Source organism: Opisthocomus hoazin, chromosome 1 (assembly GCF_030867145.1).
Source record: "Opisthocomus hoazin isolate bOpiHoa1 chromosome 1, bOpiHoa1.hap1, whole genome shotgun sequence".
NCBI lineage: Eukaryota > Metazoa > Chordata > Aves > Opisthocomiformes > Opisthocomidae > Opisthocomus > Opisthocomus hoazin.
Genome location: NC_134414.1, coordinates 36,170,580 through 36,193,753, shown reverse-complemented (window position 1 = coordinate 36,193,753; position 23,174 = coordinate 36,170,580). Strand labels below are relative to the sequence as shown.

Here is a 23,174-nt window from a genome sequence, read left to right as displayed (position 1 = left end):
AAATACTTGCTGCCTTGGCCGGTACAAGACTGATGTGCAGCAGATGTAAAGCTAGCAGGAGGGAGTTTCAAAGTAAAAAGAGGTGGTTCTGCACTCGGAATGTAATGGAGCTGCTGAATTCCTTGCCAGAAGATATGCACATGAAGGTGGTGTTTGCTAAAGGCTTACATGACCTTAGAGGAGACCAAAGAGGTACGTAGAAGAAAGTCCACCAAAGGGTACTGAGAGGACATCTGATATAAGAGACCTCAAGCCACAAAAGCCTGGTGGACACTGGGATGCATACCCACCAGGAGAATCGTGCATGTGTGCTCTGCCCTTAGGCGTATTCATGGATGTCTGCGTTCGGCCGCTTTGCTGGAGAAAGCGAAGCAGACCTTTAGCCTGATCCAGTACTGTTACTCTCAGGCTCTGCTTCCCCCCACCTTGCCCTATTTTTTTTTTTCCCAGTTCTGCACTGTTGTTACACACCTTGCACCAGGGGTAGTTGAAGTTTCTTCTTTTTAACCACAGAAGTAACTTTTGAGGGGAAAGGCAATGAAAGCAAATGCAAAAGCAGCTCTTCTAAGGTTGTGTGTTACCTCTGCCTTTGCTAACCGCACCTGCGAGAGCACTGGAGGCTGCAGCACAGTAGGACCTGAGCTTTCTGTAGGCTTGAGTCTGGAAACAGCCTAGCAGAGCTCATTTGGTGCTATTCCTGTGCTGTAAGGCTTTTGCAGCCCCAGCATCTTGCCAACAGCTGCAGTGACACAGGAGCAGGAACAGCGTGTAGCTGTGCTACAGCATATTGTCTTACTCATGCAGGTTGTATTAGGGATTTCTGCACTGTGCTCTGTGGGCAAACCCTCAAATCATCATCTGTGCATGGCAGAAAAGTCTTAGAGAGGTGGACTTCTATCGTCATAATGAGAAGGCATAGAATAGCCTACGTGTTAGATTTCTGCCCTGTTGGCAAAGAACACTAATTCCTGTTCATTTTAGAAAATGTATTGGGAATATTACAAGACCTGGGAATGCTGCAGGCCTTAGATAAAGCTAGTATTGATAAGACTCCTAACCTGGGAGTACCTTTTTCTCTGTTTACCTGATTCTTATCTGGCTTGCAGGTCCTTCAGTTTGTCTCCTCGGAGATTACCAGTTTCAGCATTGAGAAAATGTACTGCTTTATCCCTAATACTTGCCAAAGGCTTGATTTAAGCAGTAGAGAGGCAATAAATGACTGGGTTTGGTGTTACAGTTGCTTGTTCTGTTTACGTTTTTTGATGCTTAGCCTGTTCATTGCTAGTTTATTTGCTTAATTTTTTCTTCCTAATTGAAAGTCTGTACCCACCTCTGACCTGTTCTTTTTTTTTCTTCATGTGTTCACTATGGTACAAAATCAAGAACCTCCTTTGAGATAACAAGCAGCTTTCTGTGGCGCTGCGGCATTTAATTTGTAGCTCGAGGTTTTCTGTTAACAAATTTTTTAGAAAGTGAATTTCTCTGACTTCTGCTGCAAAAAAGAAAATTGCTTTTGTGAAACCTGACACATGAAAAGCCAAAGGAGAAGTTTATCTTATTGGGGCGTGGGGGGGAATTTATTTCTATTTTTTTAAACACCTAGTAATCTCAGGATAATTAGACGTTACGTGTGTTGTACAACCTCAGTGTTGCACTGTGTGGGCATCTACCTTCTCCGTAAACTCAAGGCCCTCAGGTGGTGGTCGCTGACACGGAGTCCCTCGGGCCTCCTCGTCATCTCCTAGTGTATTGTAGGCTCCCTCACCACACTGCTCCCTCCCCATCCTCGCTGCTCGGGGGGCCAGCACTGCAAGCTCCCCTGAGCGTCAGGCCCACGGCTCTAACAAGCCCCTTGGATCCTCATCTTCCTGGGGCATTTCCCTCGCGAGCAGCCTTGGGCTTTCAGGTCTGAGTACTCATCTCCTTGGTGTGCTCCTGCGGCCAGTGCAGTGCCACCCCCTTACACGGGATGCTGAATCTCCCTGCTGGAGATGTGAGCGGGAAAACCTGCCGCCTCCTTTTTGCCAGGCTTTCTGTATCTGGATCAAAGCTGCTGTTGAGAGCTTGAGGTGGGTGGTGTCAAAAGCAAAAAAAAAAAATGTATCGTAGAAAAGCGTAGAGCTCTAGTTTTTCAGATAACTGAAATAATGCTTGGGGTGAAACTAATGGAATCCTCCTTCAATGTCCAGAAAGATGGTGGGTTTCATGAACTCTCTATAAACCAAGGTTATGTCCCCTACTTGCACCACCAGTGAACAAGGCAATACTGTAATCATTTTTAGCATTATCAGGAGATACTCACAGACCTTTAGAATGGCTCAATTTATAAGAGTCATCTTCTAACTACTTAGTTTTGAAACCTTAACATGTTGAACCTGGAAGTCATCGTATCCTGATAGTGTTTTTTACAGTGCTGTTTACAGCTGTAATTATTATACCAGCTTTGTGAGCGGCTTTGTTTCTGAAGTGGCAGAGCAGTATTCTTTTCTGAAGCTTAAAATGAACAAATGTGGTGTTAAATGATAATAGCAATGATGTTAAACTGTTACCAGCACAGATAGAAGCAGCTTTTTGGGAGACTTGCTTTAGCTGTGTGTGGTACTCCTATTACACACATTTTTAGAAAAGTAAATCGACTGTCTAGTTCTACAGGATATTATGCAATTTCTTTCAGAAGGAAAGGCAAATGTGCTTTTTTTTTCGAGGTGCTTGTTCATCCGTGTTCCTCAGGTGTCAGCATACGTCGCCCTCCCACCTTCCTCTGTCCTTGCCACGCTTCTGCTTTTCTGGCCTTTCATTGTGAATGAGGATGATTTACAGAGGCAGTGTTTTGAGGCAATGTTCTTTGTGATACACCAGTACATAGGACTTACAGAATGTCTATTTCAAAAGTAATTAAAAAGCATAATGTTAATTTTCTGATCTTAAATTTCTCGTGCCTTGTCAATTGCTTTTGTTCCAACCTAGTAAATTGTGCAAGCCTATCTCTTCATATGAAAAGACCTTCAGGTTTTTAACTAGTAGTCACTCTCCTGTCAATCTAAGAATTTCTGCCCTGTGTTGCAGGACAGGAGACAAAATTAGGGTTAGACAATAGCTGTTTAGCAAAGATGAAATAATCCTAGCCTAAGAAAATAAAATCTGTTTTGTCATAGACCCAAGTTAACTCATCCCCTTCGTCCCCAATCCTGATCTATTAGTCAACAGAATTAGGGTAACGTGACCCTGCTACTCAAATAAATTCATGGATGAGGCACCGCTGTTATTAAATTGTAATACTTGTTGCCTGCCCTTATTCTGCTTTTATACTAATGGGGAGAAAAGGAGGAAGATAATTTTCTTAAGCTGTTCTCATCTTACTGAATGGAAACCTTGTAATGCTTTAAGTAAGAGGTGAAAACAGCAATGCCACTCATTGCTGCAAATGATGGTAGAAGTTTCTACTCCCTTTAGGATCTAGAGAAAAATTACCTACTGTAGAAAGGAAGTGACTAATTGTCACTTACACAGTTGTAATGGGTACAAGTGTAAAAAGACAATTAAAAATAAGACACAGGTGTTTGAAAATGTCAATAGTGCAATTATGATGCTATAAAGCACTGGTCAGTGGGTGAGCAGGTACTGAAGGTGCAGAGTTGGAGCTGTAACTTGACCTTGTTGCTCAGCCTGTGTATTTCACAGCATCAAGTCTACCTCCAAAAACCACACCTGGCTCCAGAAGCCATTTGGCTTTAAGTAGCTGGAGACTGAGGAAATACTTTGAGGGAGCATCACATATATGTATTTGCTGGTTGTATATTCTTTCCTAGGCATGCCTAACAAAGCCCCACAACCCGCCTGGTGAGAGGGAGGGTGAAAAAAAATGAAAAGTATTTTTATGATGGGAGCGGTGTGTGTCTGTGTGTGTAGAGGAACAAGATAAGGGGAAGGGTATGAGGGTCAGAGGATCAAACGGGTATTCTGCCCAGAGATGTGGAGGATCAGGGGATGGAAACAGTTCACAGTCACCAGGGGACACTGGGCTAGACAGACCTTAGTCTGACGTAGTGCAGCCACTCTTAGGTTTTGTACTTACGTAGAAATAAACCAAATAGTGGGTACCTGTGACAGCGTACTGCCAAGTGTGATGAAAGAGCCCTTGACTTCTCCTCCATGAATGGAAAAGATGGGCATTCAAGTGTGGGTATTTTGGTCAATTTGGCAGCTATATATATCTTTTCATGAGCAGTCATTTAAGGAGTTCACAGGGGCAAGGATACTCTTTTTGTAGTGTATGGGGGTCAGTCCTGCCTTCAACTCCCTCTGTCCTTCTGCTTGGTGGCCCCTTTTCTCACCCAAGAAAACGGGCAGGGAGGCCAGTGGAGCTGACCGAGCCTGGGAGCAGGTTAAGTGCCTCCTTGGTGAAGGGGGAAGAAGTTCCTTTTTACTGCTACCCAAGCAATTGAAATTCACCAGAGAAATTACGGAAATTCTTATTCATTCCTGATACTTGTAGGACTGTTCCGGTGAGTTCATAATGATCCAAGTCTTAATGAGAGAAAGATGAATAGAAATACTTCGCATGCACATCGTGCTCACAGTAATGTTGTTAGAAGTGCTTTTCAAATTTCTGACTTAAGCACTTGATTTTACAGCTTTCTCATTGTCATAGTAGTATTAAATATGAAATGTCCAACCTTAAAGAAAAAACAGAAAAGGTACCTAATGTATAACTGGGTTCCTTTTCTGGCACAGCCTACAGTGTTGGAACACAAGTATCCACCTGAGTGACTGAACATATGCAAAATGGATTTATGGTGTATTTAGTATATTTATGGAGTGGAAAGGGAAACATTCACAGTATGGAGGTTTTATGCAGTCATTTTGTTTGTATACCAGAGGAAGACACTCCACCCTCCCAGGTTTGAGAAATTACTGAAGTTTATAACTATCTTGAAGTGTCTCATGGTGGCTGATGTGGTGTGATTCAACATAGTTGTGGATTTGTTCAATGTGAACAGGGAAGAGAACGAATTTTTGATCCCCATCTTACTTCTGTTTCTGCTATGTGACTCAAACAGCTGAGTTGAGGCGGCTTCGATCAGAGATGGCCTGTAAAGATTTCAAACCCTGACACTTGTAGAAATGCATGAGCGCTCATGAAAATTGGAAAAGAAGTCAAGATTGAAGTTAGTGCTGCAGTAGATGACTTTACATGTATGCCATAGATGTCAGTGTTATTTACTCAGGGAAAAAAAAAGGCAGTGAAAAGGTAAGGAATCATGGTATTTTAAAGAACAAAAATGAAACAACACAGGAATTTATTTTTACTAATGATTAGATATTTACATTTTTCCGCTTAAAAAAAACGGGTTTGAAGTTCTCTTCCATAGCTTAAGAGGGAAGCAGATACTCTGAACCAAAAGCCTGGCAAATGGAAGCTTTCTGGTAAATCTTTTAAGAATAGCTATAGAATATTCTTAGAAGGTGTTTCAGATGGTTTGAATTGCACCTGCGATTACCAGATTGTGAATGGCTTATATTTCAAAAGTATTTTCTACAGTGAGTACCACACAGAGAACTGAAAAAGATCACCCCCCCCTTACCCACCAAGTGGGACGGGACATACAGTAAAAGTGGACCCATCAGATTCTCTACTGCTTTTTCATGAGTTAAGTCATGCTATGATTAAAAAACTGGTACTGCTTTCTGATACTAAAGTGCTAACGATTACTTGATGTTTGGCATCCTAAGAGCCCAACTGAAAGTCAAGAAGCCACAATATATTTTAATTAACATATAAATATATTAATTGTTTGAAATCAAAATTGGTTTTTTGCTATTTTTTCTTTTCAACCGCAATGACATTTTAAATCTCAGTCAAAGATCCATTACAAGTGAAGGTTATAACCAAAAGCATTTAAGTGAAAATGGATGATTTGACATCTTAGGAGCAACAGCCTCCTCCAGACTTTGTGCTTGTGCAGGCTGTGTATTTGACAGTGCTGAGAGCATGCTTCTTTAAAACTTGCAGATCAGTTATAGAACTTTTTTAGATTGTCTTGTCACTTTTTCTTACTCATGTAGAGAATTGTGTCCACAAAGGGCTTTTCATGTAATTAGTCTGTGTGATGGTGTTTCTGGTTCTTGTCCTAGAAGATCAGCAGGATTTTGAATTTCTTTTAGGAGAGCTTTCACATTTACTTTTCACAGAAGTCCTACAGATTCTTGTATGTACAAGATTAGTTGTTAATGAGGATATTTTTGAAGGTACCAATTTAAAAATAACTTGAGGGGGGAAGGGTCAGAATATGGTACAGAGTGATGATGTATATAAAGAATTGTATTTTACTGTGTATCTTCTGTTTGTAGATAGTTAATGTGTTTGGACAAACTCAGAGTTAAGTTTTGAGATACATGAACAGTTCTTCAAGCTTGTATGCCTGAAACGTAGAGTGATCTGTTTTTTGAAAAGTTCGGTTTGGAAAGGTTCCACTTGGAACAACATCTTTTATGATCTGTAAGTCTGTAACATGGGGACAGGATAGAAAAGTTCGTCGCTTCTAGACAGTGGGCTCATTCTGATGGAAGTTGGATTTCCCCGTTTGATAAAATCATACTGGAATAGGTTTTAGTCACTGCTGCCTGGTCCCTCTCTTAATTAGTCTCTGGCGAGGGACCTAGTTAACAACATGTATTCTACGTTTCAAGTGAAATAGAGTTTCATGTTGGAGGGCAGGTGGAACTTGCATTTGCGTTCCCAATAACTGCTACAAAGGATGGATTTGTTCCCTCTAAAATCCAAAAGAAAACTGTTCTCAGCCTGTCTTCTGTTAGCTTTTTTCCTCGGTTGTCACTTTTAGTATGGATTGTACTGCATTTTTATTGACATTTTTAGGATTGTGGGTTTTTTCTATACAATATTGATGTTTTAGGAAAGTTGAGAAATTATGTAGTTGCTTTTTCATTTTTTAATAGCATTTTACTTGAATTTTGGGTTCATGTGATCTGTGAATGATGGCTGGGTTCAATGATGGACAAAGAGTAAACTTAGAGTTAATATAGCTGCTTTTTGCCTTTGTGATGATTTTTCAGTCTGCTTTTGCAAAGTGTCTGGTTTGTAAAGCTTGTTAAAGTTGTTCAGTAGAAGATAATAAAACTTTGTTTAACATACAAAATAAAAGATTTGATAAATAGTAGAGTTGAGGAGAAAGAAGGTATTTATTCTGTTTCTTAGGGATGCATCTTAAATGTCAGCAGTTGGTCTATTCAAAACTAATAGTGCTAGTTGCTTTTAGTAAGCCATTGTGCAAAGCCAGGGCTCTGTTAATTCCCTGTCCTTACAAACACAAATAATTAGTAGGACATAGTTACTTTATCATTGTAGGATGTCTCTACTGGAAACCTGTTACATGAAACTTTGTCAAATATTCTTATTAGCCATTTGATTTGTATACATAATTAGAGAATTTAACATTCTGTGCAGATTCAACTCATTTCCCATGATAGAACTAATCCCCCCCAGCATTATTTGGTTGGTTTACATATTTTTGGCAATTGTTATTAATGTAGTAACACAGCTATAAATTTGGTTTTAAGTGAGTTGAGAAATCATTGAACTTTAAAATCAAGTTGATTCATTTAAAACCCTCTTGCAATCTTGTTTTTTGGAAATTCAGTACAATAGATTAGCATAAACACTAATGAACATTCAAAATCATTTATTCCAGTTAAAATCCATTCTGAATTTGTTATACGGAGAACATATTTTAAGCCTGCTTATTATAGGAAAATACTCTCACCGCTGTTCAGCAGAGCAGTTAGGTGTATGCATGTTAGTCATACAAGTACACAAAAAATTCAGCTCGACTCTCTGGTTGAAAGACAGCATCGAGAAAACATACATTACAAATAGCATGAAGCATTCAATCTGTGTTTACAATGTTCAGCAGATAATTTTTATTAAATTCAGGCATAAAATTTTCATTCAGCTTAAGTAAGCCAGAGATGGGTGTCATTATGAAATTTACATACCGTTAGCTCACATCAATTGATCAGCAGCCGAGCTCTGTGGTACAAGCTAGTTAGATACATTATTTGTGATGCCAGGAGGCTGCAGGTCGTGGAGGTTTGCTGGCTGCATGCTCGTTTCCTTTGCCTTTGTGATTACTTGATAAAATGAAGTGCATCGCTGTGAACAATTGACCCTTTCGAACAATCCAGACTGGTCAGCAGTCTAAATCCACATTTTAAAGCCATCATTATAGCCTCAAACTTAAGAGTTTCCAGGGTGCAGACAAAGGTGTTGTCCTCCTTCAGCACCAGCCGCGTACCGTTTTCAGACTTTATGAAGTACTTGAATTGAATAATGTTTGAAGATACCGAAAACTCCTCCGGAAATCCATCCAGCCTGCTTTTGGACACCAGTACAATTCTGGATTTTATTTTTGCAATGAAATCAGGAGCATTACAAAAGATTCTAAGTCCTTGTGAACGGTCGTGGCTGTCAGTTATTTCCAGGAAAGTAGTCTCTCGAGATGCTAGCTGTTCCTTCTCCCACCTTGATTTCACTGCATCCGAGAGTACCTTAAGCTGGAAAAAATCTGCTTCTTGTGCCAAAAGTTGATTTTCTCGAAACCCTTCTGGTAGAAGAAGTTCTCCATTTCGTAGGAAGTTGAGAATGTGTCTGAAAAGGAGTCCATCTCTGTCTATGAAGTAATGACCGTCTGCATCGAATGGGCACATTATTTTTCCGTTTATGATCCCCTCCAGAAAAGAATCTGGATACTTGGTTAGTGTCTGTTTCTGTGTGATATACAGATAGCCACCAACATTCAGAGTAATCAGAGATGTTTTATAGTCCTTGTCTTGCTCGGAGCCTTCGGAGTTGCTCTGTTTTTCTTCGCATTCCTTCTCTCTTCTGTTTATTTTTCTCTCCATTATCGAAGCTAGGACAAAAAGCCAGCTATCTTGCTTTGTTCTTGTCAGCTTGCAGAGAGATTTTTTTTTCAAAAAAGCACCTTTATTCAGCTCCGGCACGATGTTGGAATGGAAATGCTGCTAGCATCGCTCCGGCTGTCAGCTCGGGTTTGCAGTAGGTGGCGTATCAGCTGTGTATGCAGGGAGATATCAGGAATATGACTGTAAAGGAGAATTTGCATTTAACTGTGTATGGGAAGAAGGGTGTTACAACCATATGTCTCTTGCTTTGCTTGAAGTCTAGGAAGTTTACGTAGTTTTGGGGGTTATTCACAGAAATGCATACTACTATTCTAAATGACACCTTATTTTTAATACTTTAAGACGTATTTGCAGCATCAGCTGCTCAAAGCATGTTTAGCGCTTATGGTGTTAAACAGATAGGTTCATTTGTGTTTCAAGGATTTTAATTTTCACAAAGCATCTTTTCACATTTTTTTGGTACCAGCTACAGTACCTGCTGCATACAGCAAGACTATGCTGAAAGGAAAAGTGTCGTTATCTGTACAAGGGGGGATGTTGTCTGTGGGGTGCATCCACATACATATTCCTAACTTATAGGACACGTGCGCAGTGGTGAGATGTTTTCACAGAAGATACTCTGGAAGTGATGCTGAGGACTTGTTGGTCTGACTGTTTTAAGTTTGTTGGGCAAGCTTCCATTTGCAGTCAATGGGAGTATCCGCACCAACACAAGAACTGCAGTCTGGTTACATTTCGCTTTTTGCCTTTGTATCATAGATAAAAACTATTTTAGAGAGGTGGCTTGCTATTTATATCAGTGATGTTTTTTAAGTCACCAAGGCTATCTAACATCAGCTTGTTCTTTCTCAATAGAAACAACTCAGCTGCCCTGCGGAACAAAGGGTTAGTGTGCCTACGGATAGCTTTGAACATCACAGAACATTATAGCTTAGCAACACTTGGGTATGGGGAGGGGGGAGACATCGGCAGAGCACACTTGAATCAAATGGCTGTCTTGTCTCCATGAATCTGGGCTTTGAGGCTCACTCTCGGCTGCCTCTTAGAAAAAGATTTCCCCTTTAAACATTTGCAGCTTGGAGCAGGAAAGGGAAAGCTCTCCATGCATCTCTCTGTGCATTTCCTTGGGGAGCGGGCAGGAGCCGCAGCATGCGTTCCCCGGCATGGCACGGTCGGGAGCCAGCACTTACCTGGGGCTGGACCTGGAGAGGAGGTCCCATCTTTTTCAAGATGTATTTTTCACTTTACAGGTAGATGTCTCCTGCTTTGCCTGATTAGCAGTGAGAAGTCAGATTATTCTTACGTAAATTCTTCTACTCTGTTTCTAAACATTTCATTCCTACTGCTCCTACTGTCTCTAAGGCTGTTTATGGATACTATATAGTCATCACTGTAATATTTTATGAATTGATAACTGAATCTGGTAGAAATAAATGCACTTTTTTTTACTCCCTATTCTCCTTTCCAGGGTATCCCTCGCACTGATACGCTAAATTTTTCTGCTGCTGTGTGTGATATATTAAGCAGATATTATTCATTAGATTTGATTTATCATGAATTAGTCATAGTTTTAATTTTAACTCATTGATGCCATTGACAAGTTTAGCATCACTTCAGTCAAGATTTCAACCAGTGTCTAATTTTTAGGCATTTACACTGTTTTCAAAAGTAACTAGTTTCACAGTTATTGAGTGAATAATTGAGAAAATGAAAAAAACAAATAGTTTGAAGAATTTTTTTTGCCAGTATAGGAGACTTCCATTGAAATTTAGTTTATTGTCAAGTGATGGAAAATTTAGTTAATGCGCTTAGATCATGCATAGTTACAGTGTTGAACCATCTGAGTGGCTGTTAAACTCGAAGAGAATGATTTCTGTTGCGCTTTCATTCTACACAGTGATCTTGAAATTTTTTTGAAGCTGAACTAGGAATGTCCTGGCACAAGTAAGTAGGAATTTCCAAGGAGAGCTGGGATTTGTGAAAGATAGGAGATTCTTCACAGCCAGCTAAGCTGTCTACGTTTTAAGAGACAGCAGTTACAGAACAGTGTCTGCTCACATAGGTTTCCGTGCTCATCATCTTCTGAATGTTCTAACACTTGTGGTTGAAATGTTCCACTTTTGTGAACGAGTAAATATTCTTTGAAAGATCAAGCAAAATAATTTTAGTGGTTTGTATGATAAAATATTCAGAATGGATTTGATGTGGAAAATATACTTGGTGGAGATCATGAATATTTACATTTAAACCTTTGAGACTTATAAAATGTAGAGCTGCTGTAAAATTTTCATCACCACAAGCCCATGTAACTTCACTTCACTGCAGCTGACAGTCATCTGTAACACGAAATTGAAGGCTGGCACATCTCTGAAAATTTTCCACTTTCTGGGCCGGTCTACAAGACAACTTTTCCTTCGTTCTTCGTATGCGCTTGGTGATACATACGGTATCGCAGTGCGTGTGGTTTTAGTGAGCTAGGAGATATTTCAGTGGTTTCACATATAGCTCAGTATTTTCTGAAGGTGTTGCTACAAGAACTGGATTTCCTTTTTTTCTGTCTTTTTGTCCATCCTCTGAAAGATCATCTAAAAGTTCATTTTAGTGAAGGTATGCAAGTATTTCTTGCAATCAAGTCTAGAGACTTTGACTGGTCTTGCGCTCTGAGAGTCTCTGTGTGGTGCACGAGGGAAAGTGATAGCTGAGATGTGCCCAGGGTGTCCTGGTTCTTCCTCCTTCGCACTGGGATTGAGACAGAGCAACTTGCTGCTCTGTGCATTCCCGTGCTGTTAGCGAACTGCCTGTGTTTCCGCCCTGTGCAGCTGAAGTATCCTGCTTGCCGATGTCGGTAGCTAGCAATCCTGAAGAGGCTGCTGCTTCACAGATTGTGAGTGTCACCTGTATGCTGGGATTGGTCATTCAAGTGAGGAACAGCGCTGGCATCTAGCAATTGCAAGGATGTTGTTTTGGTTCCAGATTAAGTCAGTAAATGTGCTAAGCACTCTCGCACACACTTAAGAGAGTGGCTGTAGTAGTAGTACTCCATTTCCAAGTTACTCACCCATTGAGCTGTACCAGGAGTGCAATCCACAGAGCTTTTCAGTTTCTTGTTGGTCAGGCAAACCACCCTGGAGACAGTGAAAACGCAGTGCTGGTGTCCATCACCAGGAAAACAAATCCAAAGAGGAGGGGGCTAGGCATCTGCTCCTCATTCTGTGCTACATATTTGCTTTTGGAGAATAACCTCACTCCTCCTCAGCTTCCATTCTCCTGAACCTCCTGGTGTGAAAGCTTGAGCACACCTTGGAGCTGAGGCTTAAGGTCTGTAGTACACCACAGAAAAGCCGGTGCTTTACCCGTGGTTCAGATTACTCGAGTGTCTGAACATCGTCAACTTCACAGAGAGTCTGCTGTCAGTGAAAATGACCTAGGTTACAGAAAACAGCTACTTTATTTATTACAGTACTGCTTTGGTTTGGCCTGGATAAATGCCAGGTGCCCACCAGAACCGCTCTGTCACTCCGCCTCCTCAGCTGGACAGGGGAGAGGAAATACGATGAAAGGCTCGAGGGTCGAGACAAGGACAGGGAGAGAGCACTCACCAGTTACAGTCACGGACAAAACAGACTGAACTTGGGGAGAAAAAAAGTTTGATTTTATCACCAATCATATCTGAATTAGGATAGTGAGAAATAAAACCAAATCTTAAAACACCTTCCCCCCACCCCTCCCTTCTTCCTGGGCTCAGCTTCACTCCCATTTCTCTCCCTCCTCCCCCTGAGCGGTGCAGGGGGACGGGGAATGGGGGTTATGGTCAGTTCATCACACGCTGTCTCTGCTGCTCCTTGTCCCTCAGGGGGAGGACTCCTCACACTCTGCCCCTGCTCCAGAGTGAAGGTTCCTCTCACAGGAGACAGTTCTCCACAAACTTCTCCAATGTGAGTCCTTCCCATGGGCTGCAGCTCTTCACAAACTGCCCCAGTGTGAGTCCCTTCCCATGGGGTGCAGTCCTTCAGGGACAGGCTGCTCCAAGTGTGGGTCCCCACGAGGTCACAAGCCCTGCCAGCAAACCTGCTCCGGCGTGGGCTCCTCTCTCCACAGGTCTGCAGGTCCTGGCAGGAGCCTGCTCCAGCATGGGCTTCCCACGGGGTCACAGCTTCCTTCAGGCATCCACCTGCTCTGGCGTGGGGTCCCTTCCATGGGCTGCAGGTGGACATCTGCTCCACCATGGACCTCCATGAACTGCAGACAGTCCAAACCATGGTCTTCATCACGAGTCGCAAGGGACTGTCTGCTCCGGCACCTGGAGCATCTCCTCCCCCTCCTTCTTTGCTGACCTTGGTGTCTGCAGAGTTGTTTCTTTCACATCGTCTCACTCCTCTCTCTTGACTGCCGCATCACTGCAGTTTTTTTTTTCTTCCCATTCTGAAGTATGTTATCTCAGAGGCGCTACCACCATCGCTGATGGGCTTGGCCTTGGCCAGCAGCAGGTCCATTTTAGAGGCGGCTGGCACTGGCTGTATCAGACATGGGGGAAGCTTTTCACAGCTTCTCACAGAAGCCACCGCTATAGCCCCCCCGCTACCAAAACTTTGCCACTCAAACCCATAACAAGTACAAAATGATATGAGGAGAAATCTGCAGCTACAAGAGGTAGAGAATTTTTGAAGTGTGTTAGGAAGCCATGCTAGTGAAATCTGTTTGGGTTATCAAGGCAATTTCTTAGTCATTTAATGATAACACAGAAAATTGGCCAGGTTGTTGGACAATTAAACCATTCAGTAGTTACTATCTCACAGTTTTAGTACCAAGACGTTCTCATTGCATTAATAACTCTAGGATGTTGATTAACAGCTATTGAAGACAAGCTCTACACACTAATTATAATTGAAGACTTTCAAATCAGCAAGTCTGAACAATTTGCATTCAAGAGTTTTAAAAAGGCTGTCTAAGAATCTCTATGAACAGTTGCTGTTGATATTTTTAATAATTTTTGAGCACTGCAGTTCTGCAAGACCAAAAAAGCAAAATGCTGTGCCAGTATTTGAAAGATGCATTGGATGGCCCAGGTATTCGAAAACAAAAAGGGACTGTACGAAAAACAATAAAACATCTGACTTGGAAGTCAGTTAAAAATCAAGGGAGAGTAATATAATGCTAATCAATGTAGATGGAGGGAAAATGGATTGTACCATTTTTTTTTCCTTTTTTTGATTACAATTAGTTCAGCAAAGGAGATACTGCTTTTTTTTTATGTTACATCTTTGAGTATGTCCCATTTGTTATCTTGAATTAGAATATATACTGTCTTAGTTTCCCTCTCATTTAACTATACAAAAATTATTTGTCAGGTTTCAAACTGGCAAATATTAAGCAGAGAATTATCACTAAAATGTTGCTGTGATTTGGTTCTTGGTCCTACTTATTTGTAGTCAGTGATCAAGAAGTAGATAGTCACTGGTGAAGATTGGAGATGATAGAGACTGAGAATGTAATCAATAAGGACATACACTGCTGATGCAGAACCATTTGGATAGTTCATTAGGATAACATTTTAAGAAAGCTGAATATGAAGTTCATATGCACAGGAATACACTGTAGATGGGACTTGCAATATGTATGTTTGCAGGAGGGGTAGGGCAGAGGCTCTGCCCTGTGTTTAATACGTCATCAACTACTGAACATGAGGTAATTTTGTGCAGTGGTCAGTAAAACAAATGTACTGTGTAGCTTTGGATGACTCAATAAGGGAGTGCCAAGTGAAGAGTTTCAAATTGGCAAGTCCAAACAATTTGCATTCTGTAGCTGTGTAGCTACCAGGGAAGGGTGGTCTGAGGAGGAAACCAGCTTCCAGGCTGCCCTTTGAGTGGAAGAGAGGTGCCACAAAATGGCTCTGGTCTGGAAGAGCAGAGCTGAGGTCTAGCGTAGGAGGGGGCTGCTCCTTGGCCAGCCATCACGTGCAATAGCTTGGTAAGCCCCACAGCAGTACAAGTGGGCAGCGGGAACTACCGAGGCTTCTGACTTGGGCTCTGGAAAGCAACAGCCGAACTTCTACCTGCGGAGGAGCTGGAGGCACGTGTGCCCATAACCTGTCCTTACTGCAATTTCTTCCACTTTTTCCTGCTGCTTGGGAATAATGCGTCCTGAGGCAGGTCTTCATCTCCTCCTTCCCTGGCACCACTCACAAAGAGCAGGAGCTGGTAATCTCCAGATCCTGTCCCGCATGCTGTGAAGTCTGGCTGTGAGGCCCACAGCTCAGGAGAGACGTTCATCGACTGGACTTTCTCAGGCCAATAAGAATGATTAAAAAGTTGAAAAATAGTCCTAATGGAAGATTCAAGAAAACATGAGTAGTTTTTATTAGGCTTGATAAAGGTGGAGAGTACATAAGTGCTTGGATGGGCAGAAATGCTTTCATAGCAGGCTCTTCAACTTAGCAGTCAACGGTCTAACAAGATCCATTGGCTGGTAATTGGAGCTGGGTTCAGTCAGACTAGAAAGCTAACACGTTAAAATCTCCAAGCCAGTCCGTCTCTCCTTCAACACCTATCAGACCATACTCTGCACAATTCCAGTAAATTTCCTCAGTGCCTGTTTATTAAGATTGCCTGAAGCATTTTCACCACGTTCTGTTCATTTGATGGTGATTGTCAGCAGGATTTGAAGCTGGAATCGGCATCTCCCCAGCATGTCGCCCTGTCATCTCACTGAAAGAGGGAACAATTGAAATTCCTTTGTGAATTGGCACTGGAGCATCCAGGCAGGGAGGTCAGGGTGAGCACACGTTTGGCAGCTAATGATGAAGCTATGGGTTACGTAGACCAGCCTGTCTGGGGCTGCACTCGCAGTGTGCTTTTACCCACCACCCCACATAGGGCAACTGAGAGCGTAAGACGCTTGGGAAAATGTCTGTTTTCCCTTCCAATAAGTGGTCTTAGCTAGTCTTTCAGACCTATTCATTTATCTTGTACTGTCTGCTTTATTTTGCGTAGATATTTTTAACAGGGAGTTACCACTTTCATGCCTTATTCATTCTTTGGCTTCTAGGCTGATTTGACTACAGAAATATCAAAGCAGACGTGTAGTGCTTTGGATTTCTCTTCATTGCAGCTCTGGTCCTGCAACAAGTGAAGACAGACCCAAGTCTCTGAACTGGAGTTTGGTGAATGAGGGCTAATTAGGCTGTGAAGGCTGTAAAAACTGTGTTCCCTCATTACAGTCTTGCATCCGGAGGTTTGCATGCATCTTTGTAGATTTGTTCTGCTAGACTCTCTGGATGTGTTAAAATCCCCAGGAGGGTCCAGGGAAAGTGGGACATAAACCTTGGCTTTTGGACAGTGGATGAGCTCTGACAGCAGAGTAGCTTAGCTGCAAGGTGGTGATCTTGGAGACTGCAGACAGCCTTGTACTGTGAAGCAACTGGAACATTAAAAGCCGAATCTGGATCGGCGGTAATTAAAAGAGGGTGTTAGCCAAGACATCAAAGATGAAACATTTTTAAGGATAAGCATGTTTAACTGGCAGATTCATTCCCTAAACTGTTGGTGTGGGGAAGCTATCTGGTTCACTGATCCTGATTCTTAAAACTTCAGGAATAATTTGAAAATTATGCAAGGTGCAGAGAGACTGATAGCAGCGTGTCGGTGTTCACATGTCCAGCTGGGCTGGATGTCTCAGATGGGTGTAGGCTAGTTAGCCTTGAGCCTGTACCGTACAAACTAGTGGAAAAATTGTCATAGAGTTCAAGAGGTAGAAAAGATCAGAATAATACAATGAATACTAGCAAACACGGCTTTATGTACAGGTTTTCTGGTCAAATAAACCTAGTTTTGTTTATTTTGGAGATTGTGAATTTAAAGTAACAGCATGTTTGCAGCCTGCTTAGCATTTCGTGTTGCGTAGAATTTAGAATCTGGTGACATTCTGATTTATGTCTTAAAAAAAATAAATAGCAAGCACAGTACGAGATTTAAAACTGGCTGACAGTTATCAGAAAGTAATTATCAGTAGGAAGCCACTCACGTTGTAGTTTGAAGGTCTTCCGCCAGGATTAGCAAGAGGGACAGTAGTAAGTGAGAATCGTTGCTGCTAAAATGTGTCATGATTGACACAAATGCTGGTCAGACAGTGAGTAACTACGACAGCCCTGTCATGGTGTGACCGGGATCACTTAATTCACAGAATCTGTTGAACGACAATGCATTTTAACCAAGCCAAAGGTGAATACACACCTAGGAACAGGGAATGCAGGGCACATAGGTAAAATGTGAGGCTTAGAAAAGACTCAAAATAGATGTATTAGGGATATAATAGCCAGTCAGCTCCATCACCCCCCAAAGTTTGATTTACAGAGACAAATTGATCTTAACCCGGTTTTAGCCATGTAAACATGAAGCACAGTCATGGGACACCCCCCCCCCCAAAAAAAAAAAAACCCAACAAACCAAACCACAAAACCACACCAACACGGTAGATCATTGAATCCTAAAAGAGATAGGACCAATTTTCTTCTGAAAGCCTACCTTCCTCCCTCTCTCAGATGAATTCAGAGGTTCTGTTGAATAACCTTGAGATGGCTGAAGTGAGTTGAGAGAAATTCCAGCTCCTATATCTGTTATTTTACCTCTGTATATTGTTTTAGTAAGACCAGTACAATAGTATTACGTCTGTTTTCTGGTCTCTGTATTCTTAAAATGTCATTGCAAGATTGAACAAGGTGCAGAGAAGAGACCCAAGACTGATTAAAATGTGGCGTAAATGCCTTGTGGTGGGATAATGCGTGAGCTTGAATTAATTCATTTATTGACAAGATGATTGAGAAGTGACTTGATTACAATGTATAAGTACTGTCAAAGGGAGAAAACGCCAGGTACTAAAAGGCTCTTTAGTATAGTATGGAAATTCGTAAGAAGAACCACCTGCTAGAAGCTGAAGGCAAATTTGTGTTGGAAATTAAGCAACAATATTAGTACCGCTTTAGCCACAAGTAAGTTACTAGGTTCTGTGAAGAAGAAAGATGATAAATTTTATCTGTCTGTGACACACATGAGGTCAGGCAAATTTGCCAAGTTGTCTCTCCTGACCATAAACCTTAGGAATCTGTAAAACCAGAAGTGTTTTAATACAAATTTTCTTTGCTTCATTCAAAACTACCTGGAAAATTATGGCATTCTTATTCCTTTCAAGGATTTAGTTTAAATCAAATCAAGAAATTTCAGATTAAATAATTTTGAAATACATGATGTCGGAGTAATTGCGCTCTGTATTATTCAGGGAGAACAGACTTAGATTTACAGATGTAATAGTATTTCAGTCTGTAAGGCAACGGAAAAATTAGAGGTGTCTCAGAGTGCCTTGTGTTACTTGGCACCAATACTTCTAAGCGTGTCTGTTATCTTCTGTGACATTGCCAGCTGAAGGTGATGGTGACAGTGTAGTACCCAACACCGGCAGCAGGACGAGGCTCTCTGTTGGAAGGACGTTTTAAATGGTGAGAGCTAATCAAGCCATTAAAGGTCATCTTCTCTTGTTACGGAATGCTGTTGCAGAGGTGTTGGTTTTACACATACTGCACAGGCTATGCCCAAAAGAGATTAATATATTGCCAAACACCCCCCCCCCCCCCCCCCCCCCCCCCACACACACACACACTGTGCACTAGAACATTGTAGTAGAGAAGCAGGTGTTTGCCCACCATCGCTTCTCTCTTCCTTTCTACATCTTGCTTTTATTCTTAGGTTTTGCACCTTTACGGAGTGGGCTGGTGCTATTGCACTGCTCTTTTAGTTGTCGTTGCTTTAGGCAAAGAGGTGTTCACGTTGGATTACAGGGTGACTGTGTTAGAGGTGAATGGACAGAGAGCAGTATTAACTAAAACTCAGTAGGTGATCTCCTAGATTACTAACTGCAAATCTTTATTTCTTTTCCCTGAGTGTTAGCATATGTAGTAGTATTATTACTTTATTGCAGTATATTCCTTTAGTGAACAGGGGGTTTTTATTGTAATAAGATGAAAATAGGTTACTCTTTTTCTGAGGATAGGAACAAAATTAGCTCTCACTTTATCATCCACTGATTTTGGATACTTTGATGGTTGTGTTCTTTTTGTAGGTTATTTATTTCATGGTCACTGACTGTATTCAATGCACACTTCCAGAAAACAGTTCCTAGATAAGCTGAGTGTAACAGTCTACAGAAGGGAGGACCACACAGTTACCATTTTTTGTGTAAAATTTGCCCTTTGTGATTCATTCTTAACATGTAAAACATCTGGTGGCAAAATAAGGAAGTCTGAGGGATACCAGCTGTGCAAGCATGTTTTTGCTGCTTATTTCTTTAGTGTCTAAATAGCAGAGATTTTAGAACTTGATTCGAGAACTTACAATTGCATTATATTTATTAAATACTTAATTAGTGAAAAATAATTGATATGTTGACCATGTTGGTGAATCTTATTTTAATGCCCAGTTTTGCTTTGTGTTTTTTCATTCTAGATAAACTTGCCTTGGAAGGAATAGTGGTGCAACGTGCTGAATGCAGACCTGCAGCTAGTGAAAATTATATGAAACTGAAAAGGTAGGAGTGCTCTTTTACAAATGGATATGTGATATCTGACTTTCATGCTTTTTTATTGACTTACTAGGAATGGATGACTTCAGTATTATCATGGTCTTATGTAGGATTTATACAGATTTGGAACTGTTCTTGCTTTTGGGGTGGGTTTACTGTAGGGAGGGAATGAAGTCTGGCGTGGGGCTTGTGCCACCCTCTGATATCGTCTGGTGGGATGATGTAGACTTCTGTGTTCTGTCATGTGCCAAGCTCTTACTAGAGCACATGTTGTGCCTCTGCGTACCTGAACGTACGAATATATGGCTATATTCAAATGTGGTTAAAGCTGAATTTCCTGAGGACTTAAAGATTTACATTGGTCTGGTTAGGACATGCTTCTTGAGTATGGGTTTCTGTGTGGATTGACCAAATTTAATTCCATGCTAGATGAAGAGCACCTCTGAAAAGATACTTAAAATGCCTGAAATAGGAAGGAGTTCACGGAAAAGTGTTAGACCTAAACTGGCATGCTAGCTAGAAAAGGTAATGGCTGAAAATGTCAGAAGTGGCACGAAAACCACAAGACATAATTTGACAGAATCATTTAGTGAGTTTTGAAAATTTAATGGGATACATCTAGAATTTACCATGTGATTCATATATCATGTGGATAATTAACTTGATGATGTTTTCTAGTAATAAACCAGATTTGGAATTGAATTGTGTGTTATATTAAATACATATTTATGTATTTTAAGAATGTGATTTTTAATTAAATCACCCTTTTATATTGTGAGTTTGTTGTAAATAGAGAAAAGCAAAGCAGGAAATTTCAGGAGGGGAATTGTCTGTGACTAGTTTTAGAATCATCAAAAGAAATGCAGAAAAGGCAAAGTGATGTTTTTCCCCAATTCCTGACCCATGTTCTGTGTATCATGTACTACATTTACAGTATCTCATGTTTTATTAACCTCCTCTGTCATCTAAACTACTCCAGTATTTCCTTATTGTGTTCATTCAATTCTGAGACTTGATGTTCTAGCTGTTGGCAAAATCAGTACCATCAGTTTGCTCAAGTACAGTGAACTACTTCATTTCAGACTGTGTTCTGTGATTGCTATCATGATTTTTGTTATCAGTGTGAAATGGAGTATGAAGCAAATGTGATGTTACTAGAAAAGGACTAATTTCATCTGGCAATTTTAAATATATACGAATAGAATCTGTGGGATGTATTTGCTTCATAATTGTTTTAATCACAGGTTGCCTGATCCAAGTGCTTTTTTTTGCTTTTTTTATGGAGTTTTCTATTAGTTGATCAGATAAGCTTCTTCTGGTAAGGCCACAGCAGGAGACCAAAGCAAAATTGATAGCTTTAATGACATTCTACCCAAACTTTGGATCTTTCAGCATTCTGCTTTGTCACGCACACATGCAGGCAGCCCCTCCTGGTCTTTGATTTTGTTGTGTTCCCCTGCTATAGGAGCAACAAAGATACAAACACAAAGGCAGGTTTTGTGTTTGGAAGCACTGGTGGCTGAAAACGAATGGTACTGTTGTTTTTTCTTTCCTGTAGAAAAATTGTCAGCCTGTGTATGCCTAGTTTCTGACTTTCCATGTTGTTAAAGATTTTTTGCCTTTTACCAGAATGTTTAAAATAAAAAATCTTATCTGATGGGAATCAGCATGAGATTTATATGTAGCAGTTACCGCCTCAGAAGTTGGTTTATGTCCAATTATCGTCTCTGGTATTTGGGTAGTAGGATCTAACTCTTCACTCTTTTTACTCTCTCCCACCCTCAGCAAGCTGCAGTCTGTGCTTAAAAAAAGTGACAGCATTGAAGATAAAAAACAGAAGTTACAGAACTGTGTTATATTAAACCATTTTAATTCGCTTTTCTATTTACTATTGTGCTTTACATGAGAGAGACTTTCCAAAGGTGGAATTGATAATATTGATAAAACAGCAAGTCTGTTGTGTAGGATTCAAGTGCAACAATAGCAAGTTGACTTGGGAGGGGAATAAAATTAAAAGATAAATGCAGTTGCTTCCAACTTTGAAGGTCTAGAAAATGAAGTTAGTCTGCACAATCCAATAACTGTAATCATTTGTCTTCTGAGAGCTGGCAGTGACCAAGAGAATCCTCCATGGTATCAAATGCAGCTATGGATCCCATCTATTTTGCCATCTGTATCTAGGTCACGGAAATCGGCTGGTGGGTGTGTGGTGTGGCTCGGCATTTGATTTCCCTGCTGCTCTGTAGAGTTTCAGTGAGAGGACAAAGCGATGGTCTTGTGATGGGGCTGCCAGCAGTTGGGTGGGAGATGCGTGTGACGTGTGGGTTTAAGGATGGGTGATGAAAGCACAGGATTGGGTGACACGTATGGGTGAAAACATTATCAAGACGGGAGGGGTTTTTTTCACAAGGAGCAGCTTTTGATTTGATTACAGGAAGAGTGTAGATGGCTGATGTTCAGAACACTTTGATTACAAGGTACAAATGTGTGTCTAGGGATAACCAGTCAGAAAGGTAAAACAAAGAGGTGTGAACTTCACTTAGTATTTTCCGTTTTGGAAGTTTTGTTGTTGGCAGGTTTATTAATTTTTTTCACAGAATCACAGAATAGTAGGGGTTGGAAGGGACCTCTGTGGGTCATCTAGTCCAACCCCCCCGCCGAAGCAGGGTCACCTACAGCAGGCTGCACAGGACCTTGTCCAGGCGGGTCTTGAATATCTCCAGAGAAGGAGACTCCACAACCTCCCTGGGCAGCCTGTTCCAGTGCTCCGTCACCCTCAGAGGGAAGAAGTTCTTCCTCATGTTCAGACAGAACTTCCTGTGCTTCAGTTTGTGCCCATTGCCCCTTGTCTTGTCACTGGGCACCACTGAAAAGAGCTTGGCCCCATCCTCCTGACACCCACCCTTCAGATATTTGTAAGCATTTATAAGGTCCCCTCGCAGCCTTCTCTTCTTCAGGCCGAACAAGCCCAGTTCCCTCAACCTCTCCTCATAGGGGAGATGTTCCAGTCCCCTCATCATCCTCGTAGCCCTCCGCTGGACTCTCTCCAGTAGCTCTTCATCTTTCTTGAAATGGGGAGCCCAGAACTGGACACAGTACTCTAGATGAGGCCTCACTAGGGCAGAGTAGAGGGGAAGGAGAACCTCCCTCGACCTGCTGGCCACACTCTTCTTGATGCACCCCAAGATCGCGTTGGCTTTCTTGGCAGCCAGGGCACACTGCTGGCTCATGGTTAACCTGTCGTCCACCAGGACACCCAGGTCCCTCTCCGCAGAGCTGCTCTCCAGCAGGTCCACCCCAAGCCTGTACTGGTGCATGAGGTTGTTCCTCCCCAGGTGCAGGACCCTGCATTTGGCTTTGTTGAACCTCATCAGGTTCCTCTCTGCCCAGCTTTCCAGCCTATCCAGGTCACGCTGAATGGCAGCACAGCCTTCTGGTGTATCTACCACACCTCCCATTATCCCACACCTTTCCATTTTCCTGAACTTGAAGCTCTAGAAGGGGGACAAATACCTCGAAACACCTGCTATCCTGCATTAGTAAAGCTTCGTGCTATTGAATTTCCTATAAATTATTTTATTAGCAGTGTATTTGTTCTTTGTAACACCTTAATGATGAGTTATACATTTGCAGTTACTGCTGGTGATGCTATTATGGCTAGCTGGAAA

The 23,174-nt window shown here is 41.5% G+C and overlaps 2 protein-coding genes across 2 annotated transcripts in view; one reads left to right on the top strand and one right to left on the bottom strand.

Moving 5' to 3' along the window:
- Positions 1 to 23,174, top strand: part of GTF2F2 (general transcription factor IIF subunit 2) — a 101,983-nt gene that overhangs the window by 25,050 nt on the left and 53,759 nt on the right. The window contains exon 6 of the mRNA XM_075422195.1: positions 19,431 to 19,512. Within this exon, the coding sequence (XP_075278310.1) occupies positions 19,431 to 19,512 (82 nt within the window). The remainder of the gene's footprint in view (positions 1 to 19,430; positions 19,513 to 23,174) is intronic.
- Positions 7,684 to 10,218, bottom strand: KCTD4 (potassium channel tetramerization domain containing 4). Its single transcript, XM_009942802.2, has 2 exons — positions 10,131 to 10,218; positions 7,684 to 9,120 (listed from the first exon to the last, which is right to left on the bottom strand). Exon 2 carries the CDS (start codon positions 8,917 to 8,919, stop codon positions 8,146 to 8,148), a length of 774 nt encoding a protein of 257 aa, XP_009941104.1. The 5' UTR covers positions 8,920 to 9,120; positions 10,131 to 10,218; the 3' UTR covers positions 7,684 to 8,145.